Raw genomic sequence first — 25,510 nt, 5'->3', positions numbered from 1 at the left:
TTGCAGCCCAGAAAGCCAATCACATCCTGGGCTGCTTAAAGAGAAGTGTAGCCAGCAGGTCAAGGGAGGTGATTCTCCCCTTCTACTGGACTCTGGTCAGTCCCCACCTGGAGTACTGTGTCCAGTTCTGGAGCCTTTATTGCAAGAAAGATATGGATGTGCCAGAAGGTGTCCAGAGAAGGGCCGTGAGGGAGATCAGAGGGCTGGAGCATCTCTCCTGTGGAGACAGACTGAAAGTCTATTCAGTCTGGAGAGGAAAAGGCTCCGAGGAGATCTTATTGTGGCCTTCCAGTATCTCCAGGGGGCATACAGGAAAGCCGGTGAGGAACGTTTTAGGATGTCGGGTAGTGATAGGACTAGGGGGAATGGAGCAAAACTAGAAGTGGGTAGATTCAGATTGGATGTTAGGAAGAACTTCTTCCCCATGAGGATAGTGAGACACTGGAACAGGTTGCCCAAGGAAGTGGTGGAAGCCCCATCCCTGGAGGTGTTTAAGGCCAGGCTGGATGTGGCTGTGAGCAACCTGCTGTAGTGTGAGGTGTCCCTGCCCATGGCAGGGGGCTTGGAACTAGATGATCCTTGTGGTCCGTTTCAACCCTGGCAATTCTATGATTATGTATGACAAAATATTTTAATAAAATGAAAACAAAAGCTTTTATTTATCTGTGCAGTATTACAGGTTTTGAATGCTTTTTTACTATATATTTAAATATTACAAACAGCTATTTTTATTAGCAAAACCAGGCATACTTTGGCTATCTTATATAAATTACCTTTCGCAATATGATGTGAACTTGGTTAGACTTGTAAAGAGAGCATATGCCGTTTAATGTTGCAGAGGTCAGCTAAATACGTATTAGGATGGCCTTTTAGGGGTCAGTGTCATGAATACACTCAAGAGGCTTGTTTTCTACAAATTCTACAAAAATTGTATCATTTTTCATGAGATTACATTTGTGGGATTTCAGACCTCTAAATGAGTGTCTAATAAGTGAATGAAAAGGTAATTTTGGTTTAGTGTGATTCTGCCCAGAACTTCAGAGCCCACACTAAATAAACCCCAACAGTTTGTCTCTGAGACCTCAGTGCTTTGTGGGATTTGATGGCTAAATTTTCAAGCCATGATTAGTGGTTTTCGGATCCTTCATGTTGGAAACTTGACATAACGTTTATTTAAAAGGCATTTTTCATAATGCGAAGAGCTGCTTGTCTCCGAAAGTCAGTCTGCTTTTTAAAAATCTATCAAAGCAGGTATGCAAAACCAGTAACTAATTGTTTCAGAGAATCTTGGACACCTGGCAAACAGAAAAGCTTAAAAAAAAAATTCTACAGTGGCACCATAGATTGAGAGACTTCTGTAGTGATACGAGTTATTGCACTATACATTTAAGACATTCACATCTTAATAAGTTACACTTTTTATAACTGTAACACAGTATTACCAAGTTGGTTTTTTTTTTGAAGTTTCATGATATTACATCTTGTAAGGTTTTCCAAGACTTTGGAATGTATTATGTTACTCTGCAGTTGGCTATATCACTATCACATCAGAAAAAAGTTTTACAAAATTAAGATTGGGGTGAAGTAAATTACTACACATATTAATTACTTGGACAGTAGCTTTTTTCAATTCTTAGAAATTCAAGGAAGCTGAATTTGATAAATTTGAGGATCAGGAACTTGCCTTGGTTTTATTAACTTGTTTACAAAGTACTTGAGGCAGATGTCTTGTGTGGTCAGAGTGACTTCTCTCAACCTTCAGTCTCATCAACGGGGGCATAGGAGAGATTTTTCTTTTTGTGAAATCGCATGTGTGAGCTTACAGTGTAGTCCTTAGAGATCTGTGTGTTTCCCTAAGTAATAACATTTCAGTTTGAGCGTCTTATATCAAGAAACAATTTATAATCAAGGAGTTAGGTAAAATCCTTCCATCCTGACTTTTGGAATAAAAGAGGGGGGCTGTTCACAAAGTCATACCAGATACAAGAAAACTAGAAGAAGGTTGTAATATTTTGCATGATTAATGGTAAAAGGCTAGTCTCTATTGGCTTTGATTTTAAAACTTGTGGTAAGTTAACACAAATGAAAGTGTCTTCTTAAAACCACTTGTAGTCACTTATCAAGTGAGCTTAGCCCTGCATGTGAGAGTTGAGATCTGGTCTCTTTTTGCTGGAAGAAAACCATGAAAGCGGTGATGTGTTCCACCACTTATGCTGATCTAGATAGTAGATAAGTGTCCCTTGAAGTCTTGCCCTCCCCATCATCTGAGTTCAAGAGCTGGCAGGGTTGCATCATCATTCAGTCCTTTCATTGTGTGTGTCAGGTTTCACTGCTAGGGAAATCAAAGCATGGGAAATGGAGTGTCTCAGAGTTTCACCACGTGTACGGACATGAGATGTGATCTGCTTGTGCATCCCAGACCTGGAGCCCCGCAGCACTTGCTGATTGGACATGTAAATATAAGTGTAGCCTTAGTGTCTGATCTACAGTCTTGTATGGGTCAGAGGCAAATCAACTGGACTAAGTAAATGAGTAAGCACAGCATCACCCTCAGTTAGCCATGGGGAAGTGCAGACAAGGGACATCAAAGGCTTCAGACTAAAGGACCTCATGTTCACAAGTACATGGTTTAGCAATTTGAATAGATGTCTGATCGTGTGACTGATTTCTCACAAAGTCTTCAAACTGCTTGTTAAACATTCCCATGATGTGGCACTCCAAGCTGAGATAAGAAGGTGGAAGAAAGATTTGTTTGACAGCATCATGAGGACTCTACTTGGGGAAATAGGGATGAAGGGGCTTGAGTAGTGTAACATGAAGAAGGAAGAAATGTTATTTGGATATTTGGGCAGGATAGAAGAACTTCAGCAGGCTGAAGTCAAGGAATGAAGATTGCTCTGAAGAGACTGTCTTAGAAATCTAAACTTAACGTTGCTTGAACCTTATGTAACCTGTATAAACACAGGAACACTTTTCTAATTTTTGTAACTTCAAAATGAAGCTTATCTATCTGTCCAGTTTTTGTATGGAAGATACTTTACAAAGTAATTCAAAATGGATTATTGTGTAAGACTTCATATGCTTTCTTGGTAATGTAATTTACCTTCTGTTCCATCACCACTAATTTCATTCATTCCTCCAATGTAATTCTTTCATCACTTCCAACAAAGACATATTTGTGCTTCAGAGGAGTGATCCCTTATGGACATTGTGTCTGAATTTTCTTGTGCTTATTTCTAAAAACCACCCTTGGGTTGTTTTAATTTAGTTGTATTCTTGATCATACTCATTGCTGTTACAGCTTCTTGTTCTTAATTTGAACAAGATTATCCAGACTGCAACAGGTTTTGTGAGTGTGTGCTCATACGTCATTTTTAAGTGATCTGCAAAGCAGATATTTTTAGACTCCTTTTACATGTGCATAGTACAGAAAGTGATAGGCTTTTAAATAATTTTTATTTGCCAACTTGTTCTTAGTGTTGAGCAAATGCTGTAATTTTGACCAGTAATAAACTGCTGTTGTGGATGTTGTGTCTTGAATATTCAGATTCTGTGATCTGTTATCTTGATTAAATACACTATTGCAGTTTGTAGGTCCTGGTCTAGTGCTCTTTTTACCAAAATTCTTAAAATGATAATTACATATTCTCAAAGATGAATTACACTGTAGTTCTCATCAAACTTGGTGTTCATTTCCTGTTACTGCATGCTGAATTATTCTTTCCTTACTGGATTGTGTTTAAGTAACTACATGGTCTTTCTATAACCACATTAAATTATAAACAGACTACAGTATTCTCTGAGGTTGTCAGAATATTACTATATCAATGAGTGGGGAATACTTCCTCCTTCACAGGGAGGATGAGCTTTTTTATTCATGCTGGAATAAAAAAATTCTCAACTTCTCATGATAGCCATAACGAAACTCTGTGTTTGCTAATCGTATGTATGACTGTTGATGTCATAATGCTACTGAATGGGAATTCAGAGGTAAGGTAACATGAACTCTCAAGCATCATTCATGGAATTCAGTTTTGCCTTGATGATTCCCTTGACCAAGATCAGTTCAGTATTTGTTTTATAAAGCAGGATCTTAGAAGTCTTAGTGTCGGTAACTAACGCTGCACACATAATGTGCTTTGAGTCTTATGTCCTTGTGTATGCAGCTTATGTTAATTAGGAGCAAGCTCCTACTGGCTTCAGTGATGGACATTAACTACCCTGAAAAACGATAGTGGTATTCATGGCAAGTTACTATGCTTAGGCTTCTTTCTTTACAATCTTGGCCTTGTCTAAAGGATTCTGTACCAAACTCCAGGAAAAGACACAAGACTTACAACATTGTCTCACTATTGAGAATTTCCAGATAGTATTTAATAATGTTCTAGTTTTAAGATGCCATATTCCCTACTGGAGAGCAGCAGGAGATGTGACGTGCTAATTGTTGCAGAATATCAGCATCAAACTCAAAGTGTAAACCTTTAGCCTATTCTGTTGGAATCATAAAGCTCTTGTTCTCATATTTCCATCAGATTTGAAAAGGAGGTTTGGTCAGGTACAGAAAACACCATTCCTCCAGTGGCTGTAACAGCACATCTGACAAATAATTTAACAGGTGGTAAGAGACACTTAGCAGAGTTCAGTTAAAAAAAAAAATCAAAAAACTGAGATGCTGCATTTCTCTATTATTGTGAGCATTTGTAACACTCATACTTGTCACAAGGGAGCATGGGATTTGTCGAGCCAGGAGAGAAGATAATCAGAAATGGGATTACAGTGACACAGAAACCTGGCTTTTTAGCTTACTTGTCAAAACAGTAAGGATGATGCTCCTGTGACCTCTCTGGATAGAAGATGCTTCCTCTGGACAGCTGTAACATTTTGGGCTATGTCTTACAAGTAAAGTGAAACGGTGAAACTTTTGGCATCGTGTGGTTGTACTTGCACCTCTAAAACAACACTTGTACTTGGCAGTGTTTTTGCCCACTTGCATCTGTGTTCTTCATCGTAAACACTTTGCAAGTTCTGAGGACCTTTCACTGTGCATCACTGGTAAAAGTTGCAAATAAAAATAAGTTGTGAAAGTGGTCTGTGTTTACGCATTTGAACAGAGTAATGTATTGTGTGCTAGGCCTGAGGGTTGTGTTTCCAGCATGAAAAGGCACGTCATAGCCAAGTTATGCAGAATAAGCAGCTGGTGAAAGGGATGGCTCAGCTACTACAAAAAGGCTTAGAGTTATGAAGAAATGAATGAAATACAGTCTGGGGCATACAAATTCCCTCACTTGCCTGCAGAGGTAGGAGAGAGTCATTAAATCCCTTTGTTGTTTGTGTAGGAGCTCTGGTACTTCTTTTTCAGTTTGATAAACTGTCCAAGTTTTATATGCTGTCTTCCTCTGTATCAGACGGCAAAGGGCTATAATTTTTCCTAGCAATCTGTACCACAGATTTTACTGAGCCTTTTCAGTAAAGTTTACGTTCTTTGAGAGCAAACTCTGATTTGGTGCCTGATTTGTCAGCACAATGAGGAAACAAATAGTTCTTTCTACAGTCTATTTCAGCCTCACAGTTTGAGTGGCCTGACAAAGTAAAATGCATTCAACTACCCTGCTGAAAGAGGAGCTTCAAATACTGTTTAGGCTGCTTCTGCACTGGATGTCATGTAGAAACCAGGTTAAGAAATTAAATTGCTTGTACTTGTTAACCGAACTTATGCACACTTCCCTCTTGTTGGTGTTGCTGTAACGTACATCTGCTGCTATGGAGCCCAAGCATGCATATGCTTATTCTCTTCAGCTCATTAGATTTCAGTCATTCTTTTCTGCCTTATTTTGAACTTTCCATGGAAGAATTTACTCATCAACGAAAATATCCGAAACTTTGGAATTGAGAAAAATAATGATCTTGAAAGCTATCATTAGCCATCTGTCTGTCTTGTCAGATCTGTATTGCAAAGTCATGAGAGGAGTTTAGATGACATATAGCCCTGGCTATGGAAGAGAGGAGCAGGGAGGGCTGTACATTTCAAAATTAAAAAGGAAAACAAAAACATTGAACCAAAAAATGCACTGTTGATGCTGGAACATTTCTTTCAGAGTGTGGCCTGTTGAGCCATGTCTTAAAAGTGACCATTTGGAGGGGAAGGTAAGATGATACCAGGGACTGGAAGAATATTCACATCATTGTTGACCAAGTTCTTCTTATCAACACAATATAATTCCCATCTAATATGAGGATAATGAGCACTCCAGTAAAAAAGGCTTCGCTCAGAGATGTTCTTAAGCATAAGAACTGTCATGGTGAAATGGCAATGTGTGTTTTTCAGGAGGCTCAGCCATATTTGGGATGGAAATGCTAAACCCAGTGGAGGAAGAGGGAAGCTACACTAGCTGAGGGGAAGGTTATTGGGGTGTTGGTTCCACTGCGCTCATTAAATCTGAAAGCAGATTGCAGTTTGTACTGATGACACTCCCAGGTATTTAATTCTGTACTCACAGGATGTGATCTTCAAGTACTGTGTTTGGAATTGGAGCCCCTCGCTGCAGGAAGGACATGGAGGTGCTGGAGCATGTTCAGAGGAGGGCAACAAAGCTAGTGAGGGGTCATGAACACAAGTCCTATGAAGAGCAGCTAAGGGAGCTGGGGAGAAGAGGAGGCTGAGTGAAGACCTCATTGCTCTCTATGACTACGTGAAAGGACATTGTAGTGTGGTAGGGGCTGGTCTCTTCTCTCAGGTAACAAACGAGGAGGAGAGGAAGTGGCCTCAAATTGCACCAGGGGAGGTTTAGACTGGGTATTAGGAGAAATACATTTACTGAAAGGTCATTGGGCACTGGAACTGTCTGCCTAGGGAAGTGGTAGAGTCACCATCCTTGGAGGTATTTAAGAGAAATTTGGATGAGGTGTTTAGGGACATGGTCTAACCGTTGTGTACAGGGAGATACTAGGTTATGGTTGGACTTGATCATAAGGTCTTTTCCAAGGTTACTCTATGATTCTAGTTATTTCACATTCCAGTTTACCCAAGGAAACTTGCATTCTTTGTGGAAATAAAACATTATAGTCTCACCAGAGATAAAGGAACGCAGGATGGATTAGGAGAGATTTGTGCTTGTTCTGCTGGCAAATTTTGATTCCTTTAAATTTCAAATTGGGAGTTTAAAAAACACCATGTGCTTTCACAGAGAGGCAGCTTGTTTACAGGTAAATAACTGCTAGTGAGCAGAAAGCAGATGGATCCAGCAAAGAGGCTACAGAGAGCATGAGAACACTGAATAGTCCAGTCAAAAGGAGGCACGGGAGATAAGCTGCCACATGCTTATCAGTATGAAGTCTTCTTCTGGAGCTCAGTAATCCTTGTTCATTTTGCCTCATCATGTTGATGTCAACTGTCTTTCACAAACAGTATGTTTTGAGAGTTCAATTATGGTTTTTCCCCTCTTGTGACAACCATGCTAAAAACAAAGTCCAGGAATAAAATTGCCAGATAGTTGGGTGTTGGGTAGGTGCTATAAAGGATGGAAAATTGTACATTAAATAAAAAATAAGCAAATCCACAAATTACTTTGTTGCATTTCATTTTAGTTTACATTGCAAGGTTTACTCTACTGAAATTAAACTTTGTTGTATCCCTTTTCTCTGGAACAGTGAATTGATCTCTCTGTGATTTCGGGGCTCCTTGTTCTGACCTTACCTCTCCCTTTGCAGCTTACTATACCTACCACCTCTTCCGTGTGTTGAAAGTCTTGTTGATGACCACTTCGAGTCTCACGTATTTCAACTAGAGATGATTTTGCTGATGTTTGTAAGAGAAGAGAAAGGTTTAAAAGCTAACTGAAGGAGGAGATCTGTCTCTAATTAGAAGCCTGGGAAGCACAACCTATTAGGAAGGTGTTTTGTTAGCAGTCAGTTGAAGAGGCAAGACACACAGCTGCTGGAGATTAGGAAGAGCTGTGACCTGCAAAGTAGCGATGGCTTTTTCACAGAAGAAAGCCTTTAGGATATGTGATTAGTTACTACCATTGCAATATTGATTACTTCTAGCATGACACAAACTTTTGTTTAAAGACGATGCTCTACAGCATGTAAGCTGGCACAGGAAGGTTTGCTCTCCTGCCCTGCCCTCATTTCATCAAAGAATTTCAGAATGTTTTTGTAATTATGCAAATGCCTTTTTTTTAATGCTCCTGCCAGCCTCTGATTTTACTTTGTGTGTGTTCTTATTTTTTTCAGGCACTCAAGGAGTTGCACCACCCCCACCAGCCCCTGTTGTTGGGTTGCAGACTCCATCCACTGGCCTCTTGGGTGCCCGGCCTGGTTTGATACCTCTCCAGCGTCCTCCAGGAATGCCACCACCTCCTCTGCAGCGGTTTCCCTTGATGCCACCACGACACATGCCTCCCCACATGATGCACAGAGGGCCCCCGCCGGGGCCAGGAGGCTTTGGCATGCCTCCACCCCATGGAATGAAAACCCCCTTCCCACCGCCAGGTCACTTTGTGAGACCTGGGGGAATGCCAGGAAGTGGGGGGCCAGGCGGACCCGAGGAGAACAGAGACGGGAGGCAGTTTAGAAATGACAGGCAGACGTTCACATCTAACAGAGACCAGGAAAGGTTTGGAAGGAGATCTTTTGGAAATCGGGTAGAAAACGATCGTGAGCGCTACGGTAACCGCAACGATGACAGAGATCATGAGCGACTCAGTAATCGTGACAGGCGAGACTGGGGACGGAGGAGCCCTGAGCGGGAGAGACACAGAGACTTGGAGGACAGAAACAGGCGGTCCAGTGGCCATCGAGACAGAGAGAGAGATTCGAGAGATAGGGAGTCTCGCAGAGACAAGGAAGAAAACCGAGGAAAGGAAAAATCAGAGATGACAGACAGGGCAGATGGTGACAAAAACCACGAATCTCATAGCAGCAAAACAGAAGACGCAGACATTGTTTCAGAACTCGCTGCGGGAGAGTCTGAACCTACAAGCGTAAAACCTGTTGAAGAGTTAACACCCGAGGCTACCTCATCTGTGGAACAAGCAGACAAGGACACAGGCTCCGTGGCGGAGGCTCCTCGCTAGTGACTGGAACTCGCTGCAAGCTGACAGTGACATTTGTTGGGAGTGTAGAGCTTTAGAGTTGTACAGTCTGCTGTATTATATTTGCTTCTGCTTATCTCACAGCCCCTCAGTAGTTGGTGGGGAATTGTAAGCAATTTGATTGCTTTCCCTTCTATTTAAAATAGCCACAACATAACATGACATATTGAAGATATGATTAAAATATTACCCATTTTTGCTGTAACTTTTTTAAAGTTTTGACTTTAAAAAGTTTACAAATCAGAAGTAGAAGTGCTATTTTTTTTTTTAATTTAAGAAAAGGTAACGGTGAAAGCTCCTCAAAACAATAGGGATGTGTTTTTAATAAACTCTATTTTCGTAACAAACTTTAACGTGTGCTATTCTTCCTACACTGCACTGAAGTGGCAAAGGAGTGTTCAACATCTTAAAAAGTTTGAACTGTTAAATGCTGTACTGCAGTCTAAATTAGACTGTTTTGTTTATATTTGTTAAAAGGAATACATCTGGTTGTGTAGCTATTCACAGAAGCAAATTTTTATTTGTAATAGTCATCTTGATTTTTAGATTGCTGCATTTTAATGATCTACTTGACCATACTAGATAAAAGTTAGTGGTTTTAAAATGTTAATTGAAGAGTTAACTGTTTAGTGTTTGCAATGCAATCAATTGGTTTTCCTTAATTTTATTTTTGTTTCCTTCTTTTTTGCCTCCCTTCCAACTGGGTCTGTGGTAAATGTTGCCCTAAATTTGCCTTTTTTAAAGAAGTGGACACCTGCAGACATACTTTTAAGTCTGCTCTGCTTGTGATGTTATGAAACTGCTGTGTACGGTGGGCTCAGAAGCACACCAGTACAGCATGTTTTGTACCTGGTATTGATGCTTTTTGGAAAGAGAAATCAAAGACCCCAAAACACAATATAAAATGCTAACCTATTTTTTTTAAACAGGGCTGGGAAAAGGAAGGGAGGCGGGAGGGTGTGCAAGGATTTTAAACTTCTGCCTCTTAATCCTTCACATGAATCTGGGTTGCTGCCCTTGTCTGTGTTAACGATGTGATGTCTACCTCCTGTAATCCTGCAAGAGGTAGGTTTAAAATTTTTACCCACCAAGTTTTGTACCTAGTCAGACTGATTGATGGATAAAGGGTGCATATTCTTGCATTTGTGTTAAGTTTTACCATCTCTTCTCCACATCAGTCAAGTAATGCTGTCAGATTTTAAGAGGGCAGATGCTAAATCTTGGTGAGCTCTTGAGGCTCAGTTTTGCCAGAGGGCTCCACTGAACTGAGGTGCAGTCAAGGCCCTGGCAGTTCTGCCCTCACACATGGTGGCCCTGTTGCTCAGCCAGCACCAGGCCTTCCCTCAAAGCTTGTTTTAACTCTAGAAGTCTAGAGGAAAAATTGTATGAATCCTGTGCATATTTAATTTTATTTTTTTTCTCCTTGATATAGGTGTGTTCTACTTTTAAAGTTGGACTTTTATCCCTTAAGGGCAGCTGGCTTCTTACACCAGTACTTTTTGACAGCTGCTCTGTGGCAGAGGAATTTTTTTCTGGGGGGTAGGGGAGTGGGAAAGCAAATGTGGAGTTACGGACTGGGGAGAGGACATATATTTTTATGTTCTTGCAATAGCAGAATAAAGAGACAAACCTGTTTACATACTTGTAGTGAACTCAACTTCCATGTTAAAATTTGTGTCCTTAATGTTTGTTTCATGCTGGGCCAGTGGAACTAACTTTTTCTCACACAAAACCAGATGTTTGTCTTATGTTTAAGACTTGGCTTAGTAAAAATTGCCATAATTCTGTAAGGAGGTAGGATTTTCTAAAATGAATACACTATTAAAAGATTTGAAGAAAAGAATGAAAGACACAGGCAGCTTTATCTGTTCACACAAATGCCACCTCAGTCTTTCCATTTCCCTTACTAAGAATTTGAAGACAAAGCCCAGTAAAAACAGATCTCCTTTGTGGACAACTCCTTGCTGCCTTCCGAAGCAGATACTTTGTAGTAAACCTATGAGCAATACATCAAGCTTTACAGCATCACCAGTGTAACTGCCCTACCCCCTCTACAATTACCATGTTTCTGGCTTTAAAGTAAGACAAACCAGACATCTACAGGCAAAGATTAACTACATAGATCACCCAGTGCTGATATGTAACACCTTGGTTATTAGGCCTATGGCAGCCAGTTACACTGATTTGTACATGAACCAAGCATTACTGTTGCGTCCTTCAATACAGCATTGACATCTAGGCTAACGTGCCATCAGACATTTAACAGGCTTGGGAGGAAAGCTCTACCTACACCAGCCTTTCAGAGCAGCAGGGTTCAGCACTGAGACTTGCGAGGGAGAGGAAGCAAGCAAGAGCTTGCAGAGCTCTTATTCCACTCTAGCTCACATTACTTGTTTTTCACGCTTAGGGAAATGTGGACAGTATGGAACTGTCCTCTGAACTTCTGAAATGCAAAGAGGTGAAGGTGGTATTTGTGGGTGTTCAGTATTTGGCATGCCCAGACTTCAGAAGGAAGCTTGAAGGTGCAGCTAGTATCTTTATTCTGCTGCAGCAGCAGAAGCAGAAGCAGAGCATAGGCTCATGCATGGGAAGAGGTAGAGGTGGGTAGAGAGTATACACCCCATTGTTTGCCACCTGCAATGAATGTAAGTTTGAAGTGTTCTTTTACAGTATTCTTGCTCTACTACCAAAAGCCATTTGTAACATGCTACACTGGAATCTTGAGTGTCTAGAACAACCACCAACTACTTCCATGAATATCTTTTCTGTACAAGATAAAGGAATGTTGATACAAGTCTTCATTAAAATTAATAATATCTATTAAAAAGACTTGGAGATCTGTGTTTAAGAGGTATACACAAGAAAATAAAAGTTGGCACCACTATACAGTGATTACAATGCTGGAAAGCTTTATGAAATTAAATATGGAACTTCTAGCTCTCTAAATCCTTTTTAAGGAAAGACCCATTGCACAGTAGACGCTCCTTGCAAAGGTTGAAGCAAGGAGTTGTCTTCAACATATCCAGGCTTTCACTGCATAACAACCCTGCAGCCAGAGGTACAGATGAAGCACAAGGACACATCAGCCAGCCCATTTTACATGCCCAGGGCTTCCCCAGCTGCAATCACACCCCCATTACATTTTACAGCAAGAAAGCATTTCTGCAAAGCAGCAATTGCTCTTATGTAGAGAAACCACTGGCTGTAACATGCAAAGGATGGCAGGTTGGTGCCTCAGAAGATGGGATTCTATCACAAGAGAACATATGACAAGGCAAATATTCTGACCGAGCTGAGGTCTTAAATATTCCAGGATGACTGTCCGGAAGCAACCTGGATGCCACTGGTGTCCAGGAAGTTAGCTAATGACAGGCCTACTTCATGTAAGGAAGCCAGCAGGTAGGTTTATTCTGATATAGACAGCAAGACCAAGACATTTGCCCAGCAAGTTTATTACACAAGTTTGAAACCTACAAGTGCTGCAACTTTGCCAGGAGGAAGCCCTGATACATACAGTTGCCTACTGCTCTTTGGTGAGTAATCTTGCCAAAGCTTGTAAGGCTAATCCTCCAAATCACATGGTGTACACTAGAAGTTCTGCTGTTCAGGGTATGACCTACTACACATCTTCCATTACACAGGAGTCCAGTCAGTGAATTTGTACTTAGTGGTTACAACAGATGCTTTAGCAGAAGGCTACAGAGACATTCCATCAGGGTCACTTTAATTGCAATATACATCATACAAAATTAAGTCAGTCTTCACCAGTTGAAGTGATACTCAGAATGCAGAGTAGTAATGAGATTAAGTGACAAATCTTTTGTTTGCACAAGGAAGAGCAAGTGCAACATCTGCAATGAAATACAGCCCATTCTTCACTGTCATTTTAAGCATTTCAGGTACAATACTTAGCTCTTCGCTATCCCAATTACACCACAAGCTAAACGAGGACCAGCATTTCCAGTTAATTTGCTTTCATTATCTCCCCCTCTACCCAGGTCATCGCATTTTTCATGGACCTAGAAGAGAATTGAAGATTTCTTAATTCATGTTATTGCATAGCTACTTCACATTTTTCACTACTCACCTTACTAGCAGCAGTGGCAAGCAGTACTGCCAGCTATCAGCAGGGTTTTACACAACAGCACCTACTGTAACTGTACTCAGTTTGCCTGAATGCCAAATTGACACTGTGGCTGAAATACTTAGAACTAGATTTTTCTAAAAAAATTCAGCTGAAAGCAACTTGTTTGAACTGGAAGCCGTTACACTCCTGTTACCTCAAGTTCCTACTAGTCCAAAAGCAAGCCTGGACTTAAGGTCACCCATAACACACAAGGCTGACTGCTCCACTGCAGGCACAGTGCCTTGGCTGCACCATCCAAAGTGCTCCACTACATATCTTCCTGCTCCCTGTTTCATGCACAAGTGCAGGGCCTCACCACAGAGTCCCAAGGAAAACAAGACTGACAATTCTCACATGTGGCTGAGTCCACTCCAGCTTTGCTTTCCTCTTTCCCACTGCAGCCATAACAAGTTATGCCACCAGCTACCAGCGTGCCCTGAAGTGCCCATTACCATGCCTTTCAGTGACAGCTTCTGTGCCAGACTGCCACTTCCCTCCTCAAATCAGACTGCTTTAGTCACTCAGCTGGGAGAAGCAAAGTTAAATGGAGGGGAATATCTTTGAAGGCAGACAGAAAACTAAAGATCTCATGACAGTGAAGTGCCATACTATTGCCCAGGACTTCCAGACAGTTTCAAAGAACTCCCCATGTTGGAAATCTTGCACTGTAAGTTCTATAACAAACACCAGGCACTGGCCTCCAGGATCACTTTAGTCTCCATGCACAGTCAAGACCGTTCTTTAAAGCGTCCAAGTAGGCACTAAGACACTTACCACCATGGTACGTCCAATGATGCAGTGTGGCCCGCTAAGAGAAATGACCGAATCTTCTATTGCCACTTCTGCCACTCCTCCTTTAGCAGTCACATTGCCAAGGTCTCCCACGTGCCTACACAGAGATACAGAGGAACTCAAACTTGTTTGAATTGAAAGCTCCAAGGGACATCCTGGACAACACCACAGTCAAGTAGTCTACCACCTTAAACAGAAAATGTGTTCTACCACCCCTAGTTAACCTTGAACCCTTCCACTATTTTAACTCCTTAATTCAAGGGATGATTAAAATTCAGTCCTAGTTAGAACTTGAAACTACAAGGCTAATCAGCTCTGGGGAAAGGAAGGCCACTCCAACAAGCCACACCCACAGTGTATAACTCTCACAATCAAAAATCCCCTCATGCTGATCAGGTCTCCCTCTGCTCAAAGAGCATCTCTCAAATTAGGCAAAATAACTTTCCTGCACAGACAAGGTTTGGTGTAAGCACCACTGCTGTTCTTAAGAGCCTTTAATGTCTGTCACAAATCAGATATTTTGCAAGCAGCTGCAGGCTTTAAGTTTAAACAGGATTAGTAAAAGCAGTCTGTCAAGTAACAGGTTAAAAGCAGCTGCATCAAGTGCTAGCTAAGTTCTCCACTGTACCAGGGGTGACTATTCAAGTTTGTTTGGTGTTTTCCCCACACAGTTGACATTACAACCTACAACATTCTGTTTCATCAGAACTAGATCTTCATTAGTATCATTCCAGTATATTGTCCCTACACATCCAACCCAAAGAAACCGCTCAAACAAATCAATAATGTTCTGCAAGACTCTTCTACACATACTCAACCTTGAATACCAAGTAATTTCTAAAACTATCCATGCATACAGGGTGATCAGCTCAGCTCCCTGGATGCTGACTACCAGCTTCTTAGACAGCAATTTCATATTTTTAACAAAGTTCTACAGAATCAGGTCAAGGGCAGTTTTCCCTTTAGAAGTTTTCTTGATTTAAGCTTCCAGGAATTTTCAGTCCAATTGTTTCAACCCTACACCAATAGTTCTTATATCCTCCCTAGGGGTACAGCAGCCTAGATCTGCCTGAGCAGGCAGGTGACATCAGGAGCAGGATTTGACAAAGCAGAACAGACAGAAGCCATCATGGTTCATGCAGTTTCAACCTTTAGCACTGGAGCAGTTCACTGCTAGCGAAGCCTGTGGGCACACCATTTTATGCTACTCTGTCATCCACACAGATGGCTAAAGCCAGCTTGCTTGATCTAGCATGCAACTGACCCCTCAGGTACGAATTTATCAGTCACGGAAGATACAGTTATGGATGTCAATGTGATCATCTGAAGGCTAATCACAATGCCAAGTTGGTTCCAATGCCAGTCCAGACCCTACCCATGCAAGACCAGCCTGTCTTCTGCACCTAGCTCCACTCACTACCATACTGGCAGCATTCAGTGCTTGGACAGCCCCCTCCCACTCTGCAAACCCAGTCAGCATACTCTTTCAGCCAGTTGCTCAGACTTCAGGTTTCAAAGATGCAAGGGTTCTCTGAAGGTAACTGGACAATGAAAACTGCTTCTAGGGCAAGAGCTAGCTCTCAGCTCCCACAGCAGCAGACAATCAGCATAAGCATCAGATCCTGTGCTGACACACAGCACACAGTCCCCAAGGAGTACACACTACACTAGCTATTACAGTACCTGTGCAAACAGGCTAAGAACAGCCGAGCACATGCAACAGAGCCACTGTGCCCAGGCACAGAGTCTCCCATGAAGTCTCAGCACCTTCCAGCTGATCCTGACTTGTCAAGTGACAAGTATGTATACAGCTCAAAAACTGACAGTTTAGGGTCTCAGTTGCCAAAAACAGGCCCTGAAAGAGCAGCTGATCAACAATGACCAAATAAAGCTTTAACACATGAATCCCATACACATCCTGAAGAACCTTCACTCAGTAGGAGCCTAATTTTCTCTTCTCTCCAAGCTAGGATAACAATCAAGAATATGATCCAAAACCTACATTTCACCCATACTCTTGGAGTCAAGATGTCCAACAAATCACTGTATAATCATCTAAGCCATTAAGTGACCCTAGAAGTCCTGCAGGAATTACCAGTTTTCTTTTGTTGTCCTGGCACTGTTCATGACCTCCCAAGCATAAAGTAGCACTTAGATGGCTGCTCCTTTAAGTAGCTAGCCAGTAAAAGTCCAGGCACATTAAACTCACCTTTCTGCATCACTTGGTCCACCATGCTGCTTGCCTTCAGGATTGAAGTGAGGACCTGCACTGATACATCCTGAAATACAACACAGCCATAGGAAGTTTGGTTTTGGAGTTGTTCAGGGAGTTTTGTTTGTTTTTCAGTAGCCAGTTTAAATTTGTTGCTTATACAGTATACTAAGGTAATCCTCCTATAGGCAGAGCTATGTAAAGTCACTAATGATGAAGCAGCTACTGTCCTGTTAGATATTCTACTAATCCTCTGGATGTAAGTAACCTACAAGTTCAATAAAATGAGTACCTGTTCTAGAACACTGTGCTTAGTTGAAAGCTTTCTGATTTTTTAACATGTTTTTAAAGCATTTAGGTTAGTGCTTGATGTATGAGAACTTGAACACCAACCTAAACATGTTCCAAGTATTAAATGGGAAGAAATTCCTTACAAAATGTTTTAATTTTTTAGCACAAGATTTGCAGTCATGAGACCCAAAGTATACTCATAGTTGTTGCTGCAATACTGGAAGATCTCTAAAGCTGAGCAACCACATTACAGCTGTAACTTATAAACTTGGCTAGACATCTTACCATTTGTATTGTCACCAAATTCATGGACATGGAAGCCATGCTCTCCATCAGCCAAGCCACTGATTTTTCCAGTAACTTTTACTGGTCCGTCACCCTTTAACAGAAATAATTTATCATCAAAATGACTACAGCATTAAATGGTTGTGTCAAATCAAGCTCCCTAGTCAACAGGAAGCACAGGCTTTTCACTACATGAACGATTACCTTACATAACTTAATTCTATATGCTAATACAGTACTTCACAGAACACTTGCGTTTATTTGGCCTTCACCTAAACCACACTCTATTATGTAACAAGAAACAAACGCAATGCCTTTTATCAGAAGGCTTGCTTTCGGGATGTTCATTTACCTCCATTTGGAAGCACCAGTAACTCCTCTACAGATACAACGCAGCCTGTACACACCCCCTTTTCTAAGGGGCACAAGTGAGTATGAAAGGGGCTCTGGCCATTCAGCAATGAAAGCTCAGCTAAGTCCTACTTAGTGGTAGTGGTAAACAAGCTCCGTAGGAAGTCTTGAGGCCGCCTCCAGCACCGTGTTCGGCGGGACGCCCCCAAGCAGGGCAAAAGCTGCCAGCCCCACTCCGCGCTGCTAAGGCTCCTGGGCCGCCACACGGTGCCCCGGGCGCCCCAACGCTCCCAGCAGCAGGCGGGCCCAGCCTCAGGGCAGCCGCTCCCTACGGCCCCCGCAGCACCTGGATGTGCAGCCCCACCCCCTCCGGTCACCGCGGCGGGGCCGCGGCCCAGGGAAAGCCCGCCCAGCACAGCTCCCGCTGCCCTCCGCAGCCGCCAGGGAGGAGGAGAAAGGGGAATCGCGCCGCCCGCCCCACGTAATGACTCAGCACCGCGGCTGGGCAAGCCCCCGCAGGAAGAGCAGAGCCACAAGGTTGCGCCCGCCGCCAGCCCTTGCCTGCTGCTGGAAGTGGATGACGCCCTGCACGGGGCCATCCCCCTTCATCACGCATACGGCCTTCAGTGTCGCCATGTTCTCGCAATGACCGGAGAGCTGCACTCAGCACAAACCCCAACCACCAGCTGCTGAGGACTAGGGGTCCGCCCCTCCCGCAGCCCTTATATAAGGCGGGCCGTCAGCGCCGCGGCCAATCGCGGAGCGCTCGCGGGTCACTTGGCGCAGTTATTACACGGGGTTCGGCCAATTGAGGGGAACGAGTCGCGGCAGCGCGCGGACGCGCGCCAATCGGCGGCACCAGTTTCTGAGCCAATGGGCGCTCCTGGCTGCGCGCGTTGTGTAACGCCGGCGGCTGAAGGCGCCACCGGGGGTACCATCGCCGCGGGCGACATGGCCGGGCCGGGACTCGCTGCGTGACCGTAAAGGGGAAGCAGGGCCTGCCCCTCGGCTGGTGGTCAAGTGGTGCCCGATCATTGTCAAGCTGTGGAGTGGGGCAGAAGTAGATAGACCTCCATGTTTTGGCCTGCTCCGCGTTGCCTTTCCAGAGCTTGAGGGAATTTACGCCTGCGTTTCACATTGTGGTGTCTTCCGGGCCAAAGGAGATGGTGTCCTTTAAAGCAGGCTCAGGCTTCCAACGTCATGATTTCACCCAGACATACGGGGTTTCTTTCAGGCATGCCCTCAAGCAGAGACATGGAGAGAAGCAGCTGCCATGTCGTTTTCTGCAAATGTTTTTCTTTTACTATCTTTGCATCTTTTTCCCTGCCCTGGAGGCTTATTTTCCAGTATTACTGTGACTGAGGTGTGTCACATCACATCAAGAACTCTCATCTAAAATGGGAATGCAGTTTTGAAGTTGCCTTTGAAGCTTTGCATTTCAAAACAGTTGCCCTTCACAGAAGAGGTTTTGTACAGAAACTACCGAAGTTACAACCTGAAGCCTGCATTGCTCACCTTTCTTAGACCTTTTCACATAGGTTGCTCACAGGGTACATGTATGCATGACATGGCTGGGTATGTAGTATGCAGCTTAGAGCTCTGCTTAAGGTGCAAAGCGTCTTAGTGTAGCCATAGATCACTCTTTGTCTGAGGGAAGCGTAAGGGGAGACATGACAAAATAGATTCCCTCTATGCTGATACCACTGATAAACCTTAGCCTCCAAGGGAAATTTAGCACCTGAGCTAAGGAGCATACACCTCTGCAGTTCTCTTCGGTGATCTGCAGCCTTCAAGCATTTTGAGAATGACAGATTGCATTTAATTAATTCCTTTGGCAAACTCATGTTGCTTGTTTTTCTGCTGTGTTATTGAGAGATGTGTTAAGTCATAGGCACAAAATGATTTCACAGTTGCTGGGACTTCAGGTAGCCTGTGTGTGTGGCTGAGGTATAAATGACTTAAAGCCCAGATGGTTTGTATGTTGGAAACATAGAAGGTTTATTTCACACATCAGACTCAGCCATGACACCTGAGTCGTGGCTCAGGTCATATGACTGAAACAAACAGGGATTTGTCTGCTTGCATGGCATATTTCTCCACATTAAATATATGGAGGCTATTTGTCTGAGAAATAGATAAAAAAATTGTAGTTTAGTCCTGTAAAGAATCTGAGACAATGAAAGCTGGGTGGCTTCCTATCTAGGAAGCATCTTGGCACCATGAGTTAGACTTCCGAGAATTTCATTCCTGATGTGCCTGGAGAGAAGAGACTTTGTAAGTTACTTGTGAGCAAACAGGTTTGTGCTCATGGCACAACACACAGCATCCTGAGTGCTTATTAGATCAAGAGCAAAGATTCCAGTGCCCTCGAGGCAAATCTTACTTGATTTTAAATAGCTTGTAAACTTCGAGGGATAGTAGTGACTCATTCTACTTTCAGTTACCTTTGTGTTCCCATCTCACTGTCTTCACTTGTCTGTGCCCTTTCATAAAGAGGGGCATCTTGAGTGCTGTGTTCCAGTGCTTTCTCTTATTTTTATCACTGTCTTCAAATCTGCCTGTGTTTTCATTGGGCAGGTTTATGCCTTCCTTCCTGGAAGTAAGTTTTCAAGATCTGGCCTTCTTCATGCCTCTAGATGAATGTAGGATAAACAGATAGACAAGAGCCAGACATGTCAGCTTCTTAATATGTGAAGTGAAATTATCTGAAGTAATGACTTCAGAGATCTATAACATTAGGCATCAAAGCCAGGTTACCTGTGAAGGTACCCAGTGCCCAATGCCTAGGTCAGGCAGAATGCAGCTAACAAAGGTGATATGCTAAGAGACACCATGTGGTAGAGATCAGCAGTAGGAGGCCAAACAAGACGTGAATTTCAAGGACTTAACATGCAAGAGTTTGTATGGTGCATGCAGAAAGAGATCAGTAATTTTATACAAGTCATGGCCTTACCATTTAGAATGTTTCCCATTATTCTTTTCTTTCAGAAGTACAAAAGTATTAATTTGCACGTGTACCCTTTCACATAACTCTTACACAAGAAGCCAGGGAAAGGGTTTGGTTTTGTTTTCTCCCACATACTTCCTTTTGACTCATTTATTTTTTTAAATCTCACCAGTAGGTGAAAAGCTCCACCCCAAAGAAACTGAACAGGGTGTTTGGCAGCAATACATTATTTTGCTGTTTGAGGTATCAGAATCAAAGCAGAGAGGAAAGAAGAAAAAAATGCAAGATGGGAGTACAAACTTTCATAGTAGGACAGAGAATCTCTCAGGCATGAGAAAGTGTGGCATCTCTTGCAACTCTGGCACCTCTTTGTTTGACATCACTCTCTTTTTGCCCCATAACCTGGTTCTGCCCTCCCAGCTTGGAAGAAGCCCAAGTCTTGGGCTTAGCCACACTTTTATAGGCAAACTGGTGATAAAGTGGTCTGAACTGGTGATGAAGTGGCCTGATCTGGAGCCCAGAGAGTTGAAGTGAATGCAGGAGGGACAAACGTAGGGCTGGGAGGACAGACAGCTTTGTCTATTCACCCTGCAATACATATCCATTGTAGCCTGGGAGCAAAGCAGTTTTTAGTGAAAATCAAAACTGTTGCTGTCTCTGTGTAAGGGTAGGCACATATGAATCTCTGAACAACTAGGATTCAAGACAGTCTTTGTTATTTTCCTAATTTGCCAACTTAAATGGCAAATAAAATAATTACTGTATGATGTAGGTTAACAGAAGTCTAATCTCTGCAGATAGAAGCTAATAAACATCTAAGCAAAATCTGCAAAAGTAACAAAAAATCCCAAATCCTTATGTACTGCATCAAGCCTATGCAGCACTGTAACATGATTTCTGACTGAGATTTTATAGGGATTAAAAAATTAGTGGGAATTTTGAGGGTTGTAGTTTCTATGGCAACCCTACCCCTGGTGCCATGTTTTCCACTTCTGATTACTCTTCTAGAAAAACTGAGAGTGAAACTAAGATTGCAGTGCTAAACATCACTCCAGATTGCCTGAGCTTGTGTTCATAGGGGCTTACTCAGGAAGATCACTGTCCACAAATCTGCACTTAGGTAATTTTTAATATTTATTCTCTTACACTAAAAAAAGCAAACAGAAAAAAAAAAAGGAAACCCACAAGCATTTTGAATACTAATTCTTCCTGTAGGCCCATTTTATCCTTGGACGTGTGCCTCTGGAGGGGAGACTGCTGGTGAGGTAAGAACAGGTGTGCTAATTCCAGCACGCAGGAAAGCAGACAACTGTCTCTTCTCCACAACCTTGTGCTCTAGCAACTGAGTATCCCAGTGAGACTGGATTCTCCTGCTCCTGGAGCTTAGCTTTGGCTATTCTTAACTCATTTTTCTAGCTCAGCGGGTGAGTAACCCCCCTTGTGGGAAGGCGATAAGCAGTGGCTTCCCCATGCAGTAATGGACAGGTGCACAGTCCTGTCATCTAGAATTTTGCTGTGGAAAGGTGGATGCTACATTTCCAGTGTTAGTGTGACCTTGTGCTGTGGCACCATAGAAGACTTGCTGCATTTGAGAGCCACCTAATGCACAGAGAACACAATACATGTGTGTTTTTACAGGCTTGCTCAGTAAGGAGGGTGCTGCATCACATGTAGATTATTGTTCTGTATTCTGAATGGTCTAGAAGAGGCTTGCAGGTTTGTTAGGGTTTTGGTATGTTTATTTGTTTTGACTCTTTGCTATGCCACAGTCTAGATGCTGGAATCTCTACTATCCAAAACTTTGGACTCAGCTGTCTCCACATCAGTGTCTAGCACCATCTGAGATACTCCAGGCTATCTCCTCTGGCCTCTGTCTGCTACCAAAGGGGTCCTGGAGCTGCTGTTCCCTACCTGCCAGCCTCCTGTGCATCCCTGAAGACACTCTACAGTGTCACGAAGAGCACTAGATGTCTATGCTGAGAAACCAAAACAAACCCCAAGCCTTTGTGTTGTCCTGGGCAAGACATCATGTGTTACTGAAGTCTTCCCCTTTGATTACACATGGGTGATGACACTTCCCTGCTGCTAATGGATGCTGGGAGAGGTAATTAACTGAGTGTATGCTTGTATAGCATTTTGAAGATGAAATGTGCTGTGGAAATTATTTAAGTATTATTTCACTAGAAACTTTGTGATGGTAGCTCCCTAGTGGAAAGCCTGCTGTTCCAATTAAGGGGCAGTGGTGCTTATAACCAAAGCCTTATTTCATGTAATTAAAGTAGTGTCAGCTGGAAAGCCTTTACATGGAACATACAAGATTAAAAATAACATTCACTTTTAACAGCTGAACTGTGCTAATCTGTCTGCTGCAAGGCCCTCATCCTCCACTGCTCGACAAACTGGGTTAACGTGAAACATGAGAATCAAAGGAGAGGTTGTGTAAATGTTGATGAAGACCTTTGTACCCAGTTTGGGGCTTGCAGCCTCAGATTACTACAACCCTCCTAGCGCACTGGTGCTATTCAAGATCTGCTTGTTAATATTCACCAAGGGCTGGACTTCAAATATTTCATGCACCACTAAAGCCTGTGCATGTTATTCCACTCTGTATTTCTAGTGAATTTGTGGATCATACCAATCCCCTTCTGAACGATGTATGGTGGTTGGCAGCAGATGCTCTGTGAGAGCAGTGCAAACCTGATGCTCAACGTCCCCTCTCATCCCTGCACCCTCATGAGGCCATGCTCTGGGTGGTAGGTGCCTGAGCAGAGCAGGAGCAGACACAGGAGAGGGTGCTCCTGGCAGTGCCCACTTCCAGGGGATTTCAGACCAGGTTCCTAGCAGCTGCTAGCACTGCATTAAAATGCTGACATTTTAAAAATTATGTTAGTTCAATATAATATTGTTTACCTCTGTCTGCCCTAAAGAGCAGAACTAGCTTGTAAAAGAAACTGTAGCCCTTTGTATCTGCTCAAAAGGCTGTGTGACCTTTAGCTAAAAAATATCCTGAGAAAAGGAGTTCTTGACAGGTATCCCTCAAAGGAATTTCCTCATCACAACATCCAACAGGCTGAAACTGGGAGCATGAAGCAGCTGGCAGTGACTAGCAGCATTGCCACACACAAGCTGGATGCACACATGCATCTGGGGATTCTCCAATGTTTGCAGAAAAAAATAGTTTGCTGACGTCTTTATGGGAGGTGCTGCTGTAGTACAGTGTTGACTAAATAATCTAGAGAATGTTTTGGTTAAAGAAATTAAACCTGTAATCTCCTGCATGTACCTGTTTTAAACTGGCATTGCACTATCAGCCTCAGTACCTTGACCAGTTTGTTTGACAACTTGGCCTGCAGGCAGAGAAGCACAACCACAACTAGCAGACACAGAAAACTGCTGCCTTAGTGTGCATTCCACCTCTCCTCTGGCCACGGCAGCCTCCCTCAGCCCCAAACCTCCTGCTGCTTCTGGGATTGGGGCAGAAAGCTGTGGGCAAACCCCAGGGTTGTGTGCTGCAGCTGGAAGAAAACTCAGGCCCAGTGGGTTAAGGTTTCTGCTATCAGAGAAACAGGGAGCTGTTGGCATGACCAGTGTAGGGTAGACCAAAGTCCTTTGAGTGTTTCACCCCTTTTCTAGCAAATAGATATCTCTGGAGGCTGCGCCAGAAGAGCTTCCTGGCATGATGCCAGGCTCTTGGCCCACCCCATGCCAAGGCCAGGAGCAGCAGAGAGGTGCTTGAGCTCTGGCATCGTGGCCAGTGCTTATCAGGCATTTGCACTGTCAGGAGGAAAATGGGTGCCATGTGTTTGAAGGTGCTCTGTGGTGTCTAGCAAAGCTGCTACTGTCAGGGAGCAGAACCAAGACTACAGAGCAAGGCACACTTCACGTTGCTGGTGATTAAACGTTTTTGTCATGAGAAACTAAGAATACTACCTCTGAAAGTGGTCAAAGACAGAACATTGTCCAGAAAGCTCATCTGAAAGACTTTGTTTGTTTAAATTAGAGACTGTAAAAATGTCGATGCATTTAGGAATGTTAGTTTGTCCCTGCCAGGCACCTACATGGATGCAACCACAACATTGTATGTGTGTGTATAAATATATAGTAGGAAAATACATTTAAAACATCAAGTGGATTAAAAAAAATCATAAACTCTCCAACAAGCTTCTACTTTTTCATACATTGTATGAAATGTGACCTAATAAAGATTTCATTCACAGCATAGGAAAAAAACAACAACAACAACAACAAAAATCAAATCCAGCATATTCTTGGATTTTTACCTAGAATATTATTTGCAAAATCCTTATAAGTGTAGCTAAACTCCTAATGTCACTTGATATATAAGCAGCTTTGCAAATCCCAACCCACATAAGCATATGCCAGAGGTAACTTCCCCATGCAGTTTCTTTTTGACGTATTTTTCAGCACTCCCTGACACAAACTGTCCTGTGCTCACCCTTCAGTGTTTACTACATTTACTCTTTAGTAGTACAGCAGGTGTCAGGACACCAAAGGATGAGGTAGTTTGGTTTTGTTTGGGGTTTTTTGTTTGTTGTTTGTTGGTTTTGTTTTGTTCATTTCTTTTTATTTTAACTTAACTGTGCTGTGTTGGGTGATCCTAGAGATGCAATCATTTGATTCAATACAAAGCCACAGTGAAAATGCTAATTAATAAACAAGTAGGAAATACTAAATGATACAAGAGGGTAAAATACCCCATTTCTGCACTGCGAAATGAAGACTGCCACACAGAATACATCTAGGCAGGTCTCCAGAATAACAAGGGTGTGTTTTTATGTGCATTTTAAAACACATGGTATCTTCTCTGGGGACACTGGGTGGCTGGGGAGCGGCTGGGTTCTTTCATGAGCAAGAAGACCTCAGCTTGGGCTTGTGCACCTGTCAGTGAAATGAGGCTTCTGGGTGCTGTTTTAATACAAGCAATTAATAAATGGGTATGCAGCTGCAAAATGCATTAGCCAGGTATTGTAATACAATTTTCACAATACTGTGTAATAAATATTTATTGCGACCACTTGGCATCTGTTAGGAATTTTTTTTTTTCCCATAGATCAGCAGATATCTCCAGCCTTGCCAAAAGGACAAAGGGCACCAGAGGAGAAAGCCTGCAGAGTTGGCACTCAGTGTGCATGGCAGCAACCATTGTCCCCTCAGGGTTTGTGTGATCTGGAATGGGAAAGCCTTCATAAAATGTGTCCAGAGCAGATATGCAAGTTCTCAGTCAGGACTTGAGCACCATTGTTTGTTTTGGTGGACAGAAGAAAAAAAATCTCTTTCCACATTCACTTGTCAGTGTTGAGAGACCTTAAAAGCCTTCCTGTGTGTCTCTGCTAGGGCCAAGCTTTGTTCCTGTCCTGGAGCAGGCTGCAGCATCCACTGAAACTCGCGTCTGC

At 42.8% G+C, this 25,510-nt stretch overlaps 2 protein-coding genes across 3 annotated transcripts in view; one reads left to right on the top strand and one right to left on the bottom strand.

Annotated features, from left to right (window-relative positions):
- Positions 1 to 9,330, top strand: part of SCAF4 (SR-related CTD associated factor 4) — a 35,365-nt gene extending 26,035 nt beyond the window's left edge. Inside the window, exon 21 of the mRNA XM_054393317.1 lies at positions 8,233 to 9,330. Within this exon, the coding sequence (XP_054249292.1) occupies positions 8,233 to 9,074 (842 nt within the window). The 3' untranslated portion in view covers positions 9,075 to 9,330. The remainder of the gene's footprint in view (positions 1 to 8,232) is intronic.
- Positions 9,331 to 12,490: 3,160 nt separating this feature from the next.
- Positions 12,491 to 17,830, bottom strand: SOD1 (superoxide dismutase 1). Of its 2 annotated transcripts, none has more exons than XM_054399666.1 (5): positions 17,710 to 17,830; positions 16,799 to 16,894; positions 16,220 to 16,289; positions 13,993 to 14,107; positions 12,491 to 13,111 (listed from the first exon to the last, which is right to left on the bottom strand). In XM_054399666.1, the coding sequence occupies exons 1-5, from the start codon at positions 17,783 to 17,785 to the stop codon at positions 13,001 to 13,003; spliced, it is 468 nt and encodes a 155-aa protein (XP_054255641.1). In that variant the 5' UTR covers positions 17,786 to 17,830; the 3' UTR covers positions 12,491 to 13,000. The 2 variants fall into 2 exon arrangements, with proteins under 2 accessions (XP_054255641.1, XP_054255650.1); XM_054399675.1 differs by lacking the exon at positions 17,710 to 17,830 and adding an exon at positions 17,151 to 17,392 and having other exon boundaries at positions 16,799 to 16,892.
- Positions 17,831 to 25,510: the final 7,680 nt, after the last annotated feature.

This window comes from Indicator indicator, chromosome 1 (assembly GCF_027791375.1).
Source record: "Indicator indicator isolate 239-I01 chromosome 1, UM_Iind_1.1, whole genome shotgun sequence".
In the NCBI taxonomy this organism is placed as follows: Eukaryota; Metazoa; Chordata; class Aves; order Piciformes; family Indicatoridae; genus Indicator; species Indicator indicator.
The sequence above is the reverse complement of the archived record's forward strand: the minus strand, read 5'-3'. Positions and strand labels throughout refer to the sequence as shown.